The sequence below is a fragment of the Doryrhamphus excisus genome, linkage group LG15 (assembly GCF_037039965.1).
Source record: "Doryrhamphus excisus strain RoL-2023G ecotype Guam linkage group LG15, RoL_Dexc_Guam_v1.1, whole genome shotgun sequence".
Lineage (NCBI taxonomy): Eukaryota > Metazoa > Chordata > Actinopteri > Syngnathiformes > Syngnathidae > Doryrhamphus > Doryrhamphus excisus.
Window position 1 is genome coordinate 12,656,557 of NC_136371.1, and position 12,053 is coordinate 12,668,609.

The following is a 12,053-nucleotide window of genomic DNA, read 5'->3' on the forward strand; positions in this document are numbered from 1 at the left end:
GACTGACATTCATTTCCATAGCAGAGATATAAATTGAGTGGCAATTAGCAACATAGTCCGAGCCCCGTTGCCCCAGGTACCGTGAAGTGTTGTGCTCAGGATGGGCGAACACGACGTCCTCACTTTACAGCTTGTACGGAGTTTTACCACTGGCGTTCATGTTAGCAGTTTCCACTTTGCTAACATCACCCCTGACGCTGAGCATAGCGGCACGCTGGCTAATGGTCTCTGGCGATCATATGGAGCATCATCCAGGACCATGTCGGGCTTGTTTCAGGGCATGTCCGAGCAAAGTAGAGGGGCGGCACTGCAGCAAAAACAACCTGATGTGTCAAATAAAGCCTAATGGTGCGGACGGAGATAGTTTGCAAGGCGAGCAGCAGCGTGGAGCTAATGGAGGTGTAGGGTTTGTTTTTTTTTTTTTTTTTAGCAAGGGAGTCACTTGGCCAGGTACTGCTGGCTTCTGAGTAAAGGGAGTGTGGTTAAGAGCTGCAGTTTTGCTCTGAATTATTCTTGGTCTGGTGGTCCGGCAAACATCCTCTGGTTTCCGCCTCGTATCGCCCACCCAGAGGTGATCCTGCACGGGACCAGTGTCCTCACGGACACGCTGCAAACACACCTCAAATTTCCGTGGGCGTGTGTTTGTGCGTCCGTGTGAATGAGGCAGTCTTTCCATAAATTACAGCCGCTATAAAAGTGCAGCTAATGCAAAAAGCAACTGGATGTGTGTGTGTGTGTGTGTGTGTGTGTGTGTGTGAGGACGTGGCTGAGGCCAAAAAGCCTCCTCTTATTCAAATGAAAGCATCGCTCAAAGTAACCTTCAGACTAGAATCACACAAAAGCTTTGATAATGTGCAAGTTTTTTTTGGCTTACCGGTATAAAGAAAAGGCTTTTAAAAATAATTTTAATGGGAAAAAAAGCCACTCTGCACAAAACCAACCGTGTTGTTATTGTCTGTCTTTAATAGGAAATACCTCTGTGTATACTGTCGCTGCCCTCAGTCTCCTCTTGGATCAAAAGAATCAACTTACCATGGCCAACTGCCACAATACAGGCAACCTTCATCCATTGTTGTTGTGTAGCAAAACAACTGACATTCACAGAATAGATTAGACTTCCTAACATATTCCAGTTCAGCATGTTTCCAGCCACACCACACTCACGGTCATGGGTAACGCATCTGCTCTTCAACCGCTGCACACAAAAAGACGAAAATTGGTCAAAACATGCGCTTTGACTGTGTTGCCGGTGGCATTATTTGTCTGGCAAATAGACCACACAGTGGCGCTGCTATTAAAGCTGAAATTTTAACCCCTGTGAGTTGTCTTTCTAGGGGCACTGGCGGATTTAGCAACATATGTCTATAAATCATTGGCCATTTTTCTGATCATGACAAAACTTTGAGGTTGTCTGTATTACATGGATGCAAGCATGCCTTCCAAAGCAGTTTGAACACAACCCATAGGAGGTGCCACCCTGGTCATGTACAATCATGTGAACAAATGGGTCTACCCTTTCTGGTATATACTTGTTTGCATAAGCTTCTACTCCTAAACCGCTCTTCAAAAATGGCAGAAAATTGGTCACAACATGTAGGTTAACTCTGTTGTATGTGCTATTATTTTTCTGACAAATGCACCACATGGTGGCGCTGGTATTAAACCTCGGATTTAATGTCGATTCAGAGTCATGGGGTGTTGTCGTATTTTCACGAATGTAACTGACTGATGTGTTCAAGGTAGGCTCGATTTATGCAGTTTCCAGCGGCACATCTGACATTCCCAAACAGATATAAAGTCTGCATTTATTTCCTGACTTGCACACAGTGTTTTTTCCTGGCAGATTGCGGAGATTATAAGCATATTTGCTTGTGCCAAGATGTGTTTAATCTACTTAATTAGCACCACCTTGTCGACAGGAGCCTGCAAAAACCTCCTGGATTTGGCTTCTTTTTGTGTTTTTCCTCTCCTACCTAGGAAGGGGGAGGAGTGTGGGTGGGAGAGTTGTCGTCTGCAGGCAATGCTCTTAAATCTTGTCTGTGGAGAGCGTTGAGGGGGCAGTTTTATGCAAAGTGATTTACTGGACCCCACAATGGAGGATGGGGTTACGAGCACTAAATTATTGGCTGATATCATTAAGCCTTTGAGAAACCTTAGCTTTGTTTGTCTTCCATCCTGCAGGCCTGATGAATGATGAACCCACCCCCACCCTTGCTGCCCAGTCAAGCTTTGAACCTGAGGCTAAGTTACCAGAAAACCCAGCACGCTTCCAGAACTTGTTGGGTAAATCTTAAAAGACATGCTCGGGTTTCCCGATACATGAGTTAGCACCTCCCTCCTCCCCCGAACGTTCATCCGTCTCTTCAGATGCTGACAGCATCAGAGAGCGGCCTGACTCGCAATAAAGCGCCGCAGAGGGGAAGAGAGGGTCGTAAGTCTCTCAAGACGAGCTCTCGCTGTGTCGGCATAAAAGCCCTTGACGCCGTCATCCAGCAGCACAGCGCTTAAAACGGTCAATGATAGGACACGTACTGTTTTTGGTGACGATCTGGCTAAAAGGAGCACCTCCCACAGAATCACAATGGCGCCGCCCATCTGGTCATTATCATCCTTTATGAACCAGGAAGTCACAGGGTCAAGGGGGCGGGGTTTTGCCCATAAAGCATGTCCGACTTACTGCGTGCTGACCTTTCACCTGGCTGCCCCCCTGAAGGCTTTCAGTATCACACGCACAGACAACCTAATGATTTTGACAAATATCTGAAAACAAGATGGTTGAAGTAACTGTGGTCAGATGTCAAATCTGTACACTTTTGTTGTCAACATCGTTTAGGAAAACACCCTGGAGCTATTCTCTATTGATTTTGACTGTGTTCCCAAGTCAAATCTGTATACCTCTATTGCCAACAATACATAAAAAGAAACCCCTCAACACTCAGAGGTTGTTGTTCTATGTCAAAACAGGAATACTATTGATTTTGACCGACATCTGATCCAGCATGGTCGAAGTAGACCAAATTTGTGTGTTTTTGTTGCCACCGATGCACACCAAACATGCAACAATGTGTACGAAAACACAGATGAGCTATTGGTCTGTGTCAGCAAATGAACCCTACTGATTTTGACTGGTATTTGACCCAAGATGGCCGAAATAGCTGGGCTCAGAAGTCAAATTTGCACATTTTGGTTGCCAACTATGCTTAGGAAAACCTCCATCGCTCCCCTACCAAACCCTATTGATTGTGCCTGTGATATTCAGATGGACTATTGCGCCATGGTTGCACATGAATCCTATTGATTTTGATGGCTGTGTGACGCTCCGTTGTTTCTCCTGCAGATCCGCGTGGACGGCCCCCCTCACGGCGGCGTCCAGTACGAGACGGTGGCGGTCATGAAGGACGGCAGCCCCATCCTCCGAGACATGGCCTTCTCGCTGGACCGCGCTCACCTCTACGTCATGTCGGAAAGACAGGTAGGTGCTGAAGAATTACGGCAGTTAAAAAAGGTCTAAATCTGTGTTGGTCCGCCCTCTCAACACAAGTGCCACCGACACCTTCTCATGGGCTATAAATAATCAGGCCGGCACAGCAGGGTGGGGGGGGGGGGGCGCGCTGCGCCGGTGTTTGATAATGAAAGCGGACAATGAGGGCAGGGATGAAGCAAGAAATGGAGACGATTGAGCAAGAGAGAGAGAGAGAGAGGACTGAAGATGAAGTGCACTTGGTGTCTGCTTGGCTGAGGATGATGATTGGAGGAGGAGGAGGAGGAGGATGGATGAAGGTGAAAGGGACAGACGGAGGTTGTCTCTTCTCTTATCTCTCCAAGCGACGTTTGTCCATCTCCCCTCTTGTGCCGTGATGCAGCATCATCGGGTGAAGAGCAGCCTGTCCAGGACATGCTGGACTGGACAGAGAATTTGTTGGGTTATGTGAATGGACATACAGATGTTAGCATTATGAGTGGGGTGGAAATGAAGGCCCATACTGACGTTTACATTTTGGATGCATGTGAAAGGACAGACAATTTAACATTTTAATATGTGCAGCATGCATACATGTTCATAATATGGGCTTATGTGAATGGACATACAGATGTTACTAATATGGTTGGACGTGAGGGGCCATACTGATATTTACAGTATATCATGGGTGTATGTGAAAGGACAGACATTTTCAGTATTTAATATGTGCAGCATGTGAATATACATGTTTATATTGTGGGTTTATGTGAATGGACATACAGATGTTACTAATATGGTTGGACGTGAGGGACCATAGTGATATTTACAGAAAATCATAGGTGTATGTGAAAGGACAGACATTTTCAACATTTAATATGTGCAGCATGTGAATATACATGTTCATAATATGGGTTTATGTGAATGGACATACAGAGGTTAGCATTTTTGGGTGTATATGGGTGGAGAGACAATTGTTCACATACGCACACTTATCCTTTTTGTTTATCCAGATGTTGCTACAGTATCATGTGTGTATGTGAATGGAAAGACAGATGTTGCCATGATAGGTGGACGCAAATTGACATACAAATATAATCAATATGAGTGAATGGAGAGACCTATGGTTAGATTATGTGTGTGTGACTGGACAAACAAGTCAATATGATGAGTGTATGTGAATGGACGGACAGTATAGATTTGCATGGGTAGACAGATGGAATCTTTCTGTGTGTATGTGAATGAATAGACAGAGTTTCCAGTATGCGTATATGTGAAAGGACAGACAGATAGCTAACAAGTTAGCGCTGGGCGGTGACTGTCTCCACTCCCAACGCTCGTGCGACTGACACAAATAGCTGTGGGCGTCTGTGTGATTTGTTTTATTTCACGCCATAAAAAAATAAAAAAAGATTTCCCGCTGTTAAAAAAGACAAGCTTTGTTTTAGTCGGTGAGTGTTTGCCTGCTGGGAGTGTAAAAATATAACTGTGTCACGCTGAATCTCGTCAGCCTCTTTGACCTGCAACACTGCTGACTGGAACAAAGAGTTTTGCACCTCAGACCCGCTTTTGATGCACGTTTGCGTCTCCAAAACATTTGTTTCCATGGACACACACGTTGAAAGTCAATGTGCTTTTTAGATGTTTGCAGCTGCAGGATGGAAGGGGGGGGGGCAGTCAATGTGTTAGTATGTGAATGGAGAAACACATATTCATGCTATGGGTGTCGGTGTTCACTTCCAATGTGAGCGTATGCCAAGGCTCATTCATCCTTTGACATGAGGGGTGCTTTTCATCAGAAAAACTAAAGGTTCCATTATGTGAAAGGACATACAGTATGTGTGCCTATGGGAATGAACACACAGATGCTTACATTTACAGCGTGGTTGTATGTAAATGGATGGATTATGGAGTATGTGAATGGAATAACCAACGCTACCACTGTAGATGTACGTACATGATGCTAATTCCATGAAGTGAGAAAGTTCAACATCTGTGTTCATATGAAAGGACAGACATACGTTTAGAGGTCGAGGTGAACGGACAGACACGTTTCCAATATGGGTGTGTGCGCCTGGAGAGACATACAGTATTGGTGTTTAGAGCATGGGTGTGTATGCGAATAGACTGACAGATATGTTGCCTTAATGGATGTATGTGAATAGACAGACAGACATAAACAATATGTGTACATAAGTGATAGACAGGTGTTTACACTATAGGTATGGGTGGATAAACATGTTTATGTTCTGGGATTATATGAATGGACAGACGATGGGTGTATATGAATGGACAGACACATGTTGACTGTACAGGGGTAGTTGACAGAACACAAATGGTTACAGTATGTGAATGGACCCAAAAACAAATTTTTAGGTTTATGGGCACATGCGAATGGACTTACATCTGCGTTTATATGAAAGGACAGACCAATGTTTATGGTTGGAGGTGGTTGGGCAGAGAAATTTGCTATGCGAGTGTATGTACAGTAAAGTCTCGTTATATCGATATCGGTTATACCGAATTACTGCTTATTACGATGCTATTTTCATTTCCCGGCAAATTTCTAGTCTTTTATGATATAATTAGTTCCGTTAGTACGATACCCGGTTATTATGATAATCCGGTTACTACGATGCCCTTTTGATCTCCCGCCAGCCAATTTGGTCTGCTTATATCGATACAAAAGCAGCTTAAATCAATCTTTGCTTAAGGATTTCAATACCAAAAAAGAACACGGCGAACGGCTGCTTCCAGTCAACTTTATTTTTCACACTTCCACCACCAGAGCACAGCACACACACCGATTCCCGCACTTCCTGGTTCACAGGTCATGCTCAACCCGCCCCACATAGCTGGCCAAACACATGCCTGCAACAGAAGAACCAACTGACATAGCATACACACCTATTCCAACGAAGACACAAGCGTACAAATACATGTATTTAATTGTGTTGTATTCAGATATCTTTTTATCACTTGCAATAATCACTGTTTTTCATATGTACATGCTGGCGTTCGTGGTTTCTCTCGTGTGTATAGATTCTATACACACGAGAGAAACCACGAACGCAGTGGTTCTACAGTACAATAGAGTACAACACATTACAGTACAGTAGACTACAGCACTGTATAGTACAGTACAGCACTGTACAGTACAGTATAGTAGAGCACAGCACAGTACAGTACAGTACAGTCCAGCAAAGCACAGCACAGTACAGTAGTAGTACAACACAGTACAGCACAGCACAGCACAGTCCAGTACAGTAGAGTGCATAACACTATGGGTATGGTAGAGTAGAGTAGAGCAGGGCTGAGTAGAGCAGGGTAGAGTAGGGTAGAGTAGAGTAGGGTAGGGTAGGTTAGGGTAGGGTAGGGTAGGGCAGGGTAGGGCACGGCAGGGTAGAGTAGGGTAGGGTAGAGTAGGGTAGGGTAGGGTAGGGTAGAGTAAAGTAGAGTAGGGTAGGGTAGGGTAGGGTAGAGTTAAGTAGAGTAGAGTAGGGTAGGGTAGGGTAGGGTAGGGTAGGGTAGGGCACGGCAGGGTAGAGTAGGGTAGGGTAGAGTAGGGTAGGGTAGGGTAGGGTAGGGTAGGGTAGGGCACGGCAGGGTAGAGTAGGGTAGGGTTGAGTAGGGTAGGGTAGGGTAGGGTAGGGTAGAGTAAAGTAGAGTAGGGTAGGGTAGGGTAGGGTAGGGTAGAGTTAAGTAGAGTAGAGTAGGGTAGGGTAGGGTAGGGTAGAGTAGAGTAGAGCAGAGTATATTGGTACCTATGTAAAAGGCGTGTATTCGTTTCCATCTCTCCATTTGTGTCGGCCACAGAGGTCCTCTTTGTTAGTGCGAGTCGGAAACAGGAGCGGAGCCAAATGTGTCCGCTTCATGTTTGATATCATCCCAGCTTTGTTCTCGCCGCCTCCACTCAACCTCCATCACTTCCGGAGCCGAGCACGCACGACGGAGAGGACGGATCGGGACGTAGAAGGCCTTTAGACGACATGACCGCCGTAAAATGAGCGTGCTTCTCATAAGGTTGGACAACTTCAGTCCACCAGACGGCTCTGTTGGCGTTCTGTTTTTGTCTGCTCCGTGAAGAGCAAGTGGAGGTGTGGAATGCTGATGGCGCACGGCTTCGCACTCAGCAGCCCCACATCAAACGCTTGTTTCATCTGAGGAATGAATGCGACGGAAAGCGTCGGTAATTACGCAGGATGACTCCAGAGTGGAGACGCTGGCGCCCGCGTCTACAAGTCACAATGTTGGCTACGGGAACCGCAATGTGTGAACCTTTGATGACCTCGAAGAGCTTTTACGACTGTTCCTATCGTATACAGGATCTTAGGTCTTGGATCTTGGCTGGGTGACTAGTGTTTTTGTAGTCGATCCTCCTGTCATATAGAGGATCTTATCATGCCCTGTGTAGGTTTCCGTGTGACAGTTCCTTTTTGGTCTTTAGTTCCTGTTTGGAGACTCTTATTTTGTACTTACTTCCTGCTTTGCCTGTGTTGCTATTATCGCCCACACCTGCTCCTAATTTGCGTTGTCTATTTAGTTGAGGTGTGTGCTCCTCCCTTTTGTGGGATCCTTTGGCTTTCCTCGGCTCAGTTGCGGTTTCCTGCCACTGCACAGCCAGATCTGAGATCTTCATTAAAAAGTATTTTTTTACCTGCACTTGGTCCTGCGCTCTGCATCCTGGGGTCGCATCACAAGCCGGCATGCCGCATCATGACAGATCTTTCAGTAGACGGTCCTGAAAAACACGCATCTGGATCATAGAGGATCTTTGGCAAGCATTTTGTTTTGTAGTAGTTGGATCTTGTGTACGCAAGTACACGCTTCTGTCATATATACAGGATCTTTGACTGGCATTCTTGCAGTAAATCCTTAAAAGCAGCAGTGTGCCCCTGTTATATAGAGGATCTTTGATTAGCATGGTTGCAGTCGATTCCTCAGAAACAGCAGATGACTCCTGTCATATCGAGGATCTTGGACTAGCGGTTTTGCTGTTGGCCTTGACAAATCAGAGTGCTTCTGTCACATAGATGATCGATGTGGTCAGACTGTTTTCCTTTTCCTTTCCGCTTTCTCGTGCATTTGTCAGAGTGTTTCTGATAAGTAGTCCCTCCAACGATGGCCTGATTCCAGTGACCGCTTTGTCCTCATCAAACACGACGTCTGTAATGACAGCCTATTTCAGACTCGTGCTAGCAACTCAGGCGCCAACATTCCTTTTGCATGTTTGAGCAGACACAAAAGAAAGAAATGAATTGCATGTGTTGACGGTGAGGCTGTGGCTGCCGAATCACACAGTGAGGCTGCCAGCTAGTGGCCTGGCATGCACACTGCAGTCTTATCCACCATCTGCACGAGAAGCGCTCGCCTCCTTTGTGGTGACTTCAGTAACACAATGCGGCACAGACTCGGACTTTTCTGCCATGCCAGCCTTTTGTCGCCTTTTGTGGTGGCGCCCGCCCCGCGCTGTCATGGCTGCCGGCCATCATGCACGTGCGTGAAGTGTCGTTGGCTTTGGTCCGCGTCCAGTGCGGCGAGCCAAGCTGTGATCTTTTATTCATGGGGAGATTTGACAGGGGAGACACGCTGCATGGAACACAAGGAGGACATTGTTGAAGATGAAGGTGATCATTTTGCCGGCCTCGATATATCGCCACGTGCATGCATGGCTCTTTTCTTCGTCTCTCGCCTCCAAACAGGCTGGAAGAGGCTTCACTCCGGGTACTGGTTTCAGCTCCTTGGTGCCTTTGTACCTGAACGTGTCTTGTGACGCCCTCATTAAATATGCAATATTTTGAAATAATTAGTATGAATAGATTTCATTTCATTAATATATAAAATATATAAAATGTAATTAATATTTTAAAGATTACATGAATAAATATATTATACATATACAGTATAATTATCCAATAAATATATACATATATACATTACCTTAATGTTAATAAAACATTCTACAAAATATTATTTAAAAATGAATGAATATTTCAAGCTATTAAAAATGGCTTTAAAATTAATTTTTAAAAATATTTTTCATTAAATTATAATAATAACAATAATAATAGGAAATAATAATAATAAATTATTATTTTAATAATATTTAATAGTAATATTTTTATTCTACTTCATTGAAAAATTCTAATTTTACTTCATATAATGACATACTACTTGAAAAGTGAAATTGAAATGGTTCTTAAACACGTTTAAAAAAATAACTAAACACTAAAACTAGCAAACTAAGCAGCAAGGACCAGCTTACAATTTTTTATTGATATATATTTTGACATTAACTTGTAATAATGGGTTGAATGTGGTCAATAAATATGTATATGTATATTAAACACTTTAAATCAGTACATTGTACATACATAAATAGATTTCATTTCATTAATATATAAAATATATAAAATGTAATTAATATTTTAAAGATTACATGAATAAATATATTATACATATACAGTATAATTATCCAATAAATATATACATCTGTAAGTATTAATTCAATGTTAATAAAACATTCTACAAAATATTATTTAAAAATGAATGAATAATTCAAGCTATTAAAAATGGCTTTAAAATTATTTTTTGAAAATTTTTTCATTAAATTATAATAATAACAATAATAATAGGAAATAATAATAATAATAAATTATTATTTTAATAATATTTAATAGTAATATTTTTATTCTACTTCATTGAAAAATTCAAATTTTACTTCATATAATGAAATACTACTTGAAAAGTGAAATTGAAATGGTTCTTAAACATACACAAAAAAATAACTAAACTCTAAAACTAGCAAACTAAGCAGCAAGGACCAGCTTACAATTTTTTATTGATATATATTTTGACATGAACTTGTAATAATGGGTTGAATGTGGTCAATAAATATGTATATGTATATTAAACACTTTAAATCAGTACATTGTACATACATAAATAGCTAAAAAATATCCATGGGATTATTTTCCACAGTAATTTCAATCCACAGTTGCAATTTTCAGTGGCTTTTTCATTATTTTGACAAATATTTTGTTCATGATGAATTAGATATTCAACGTCAAAAAGGCCAAAAAAAGGACTTTGTGCAACTTCCCCCAACATTTTGATACATTTCCTAATGTTGAGGCTCCAGGGTACGTAGATGAGTTCTAGAGCTGATGATTTCATTTTTGGCCAAGTCTTAGTCTTAAAAGTGTCCCGTGGAGAGATGGAAGAATCATTAGCTAGTTATGTGCGTGGTAGGAAGTGTTGATCGTGTAATGGAGCCAGTTGACCCACCATATGCCTCTCCATCCGTGTGCCGCTGTCAATCTCTTTACTTTAGTTCACGTACGCTGCTATCATCCTCTTCCCTCACCCGGCTTTAGAAACCTCCCAGCTCAAAGATTAGCACAAAAGAAAAGACCTTTTTCTCCAGCGCTCCTCCAACCATGCCAGTTTCTCCCAGGTGCTCAGCTGTGAAATTCAAAATCCATGCATGGGTTCCTTTTTTTCTTTTTTCTGGGTTATGCCAGGCTTCTTGTCACCATGTCCCCCATCCTTTCAAGCACCCCTGCCATTAACAACCTTTGTGAGGCTGCTGTGCTTAGGAGGAACGAGGAGGAAATGTATTAGTACTATGTGTACAGTATGTGTACAGTATGCATGTGCTTTGAGACTATCTCCTAGAATAATCCTTGGAATGGAAGCTTGAGAGAATACGAAATACTAAAATGAAAGCCTCCATTCGCTGAACCATAATGTGTCCTATAGTGCTTCCATGTTTAGATCGCCATAGAGCTCAATATTCTGTTTGCCTTGAAAGATCTGTTCAAATGGACAGAAGGGGTTGTCTTTTGGAAAATGGCTGGGATTGAATAAGTTAAGAGCTGTGGCTGCAGTTGTAGTTGTTGTAGAGGTTTCATGACCAGACTGTCACCCCAGAGACACGGCCCAGATCTTGAGGCAGTGCCTTGGTCAAAGGATCCATCTGGAACTGAATGTGGACCAGAACATGCAAACTCCTTGGACTGGGATTCAAACAAAGCTGACCACCAATCATCCATCCAAGTTAATCAGGAACCCTGACCTAGATGCCCTGTCTGGTTCACAGGGTTCATAGATGGGGTCAGCCCCAGTTGGGTTCTTGACAATGCTGCTTTGTATTGTGCAGAAACCATCTCACCAGACCAGGGTCTCTCCTAAAACCGTCTCATCACCAGATCCGTCTGGATTCAAATAGGCACCACCTCCTTGCTTTACCACTGAAAAGCCAACTTCCTCTTGCCCTGCCCTTGACTCCCAGGGTTGCGTTGCTCCGGCAGACCGGAGACTACACGAGCACTCGCCCCGGGCAGGGTGGCTGCCTTTCAGCTGCCAGAGAAGCAAACAGGCCTGCAGGCTTTGACCCGTTGGCTTCTGTCACGTCCTGACAAAGGGTTTCAGTGAGCCGACATCCCGAGACACGCACACAAAAGAAGCCGTGCTCGGGGATGAAAGAGGGCGGTGGAATGTGAAGTCGGTAGCTGGGGTCAAAAGTCACTGTGGTACGTGTTTATCTTGCTCGCTCCCATGGTGTTTACATGCGGGGCGCATGTCTGGATGGAGG

The 12,053-nt window shown here is 43.4% G+C and overlaps 1 protein-coding gene across 6 annotated transcripts in view; it reads left to right on the top strand.

Annotated features, from left to right (window-relative positions):
* The window catches only part of LOC131104841 (plexin-A2-like), a 183,470-nt gene that overhangs the window by 69,870 nt on the left and 101,547 nt on the right, over nt 1–12,053 (top strand). For all 6 annotated transcript variants that reach the window (XM_058052404.2, XM_058052407.2, XM_058052408.2 and 3 more), the window contains exon 4: nt 3,338–3,472. In XM_058052404.2, coding sequence (XP_057908387.2) covers nt 3,338–3,472 — 135 coding nt within the window. The remainder of the gene's footprint in view (nt 1–3,337; nt 3,473–12,053) is intronic.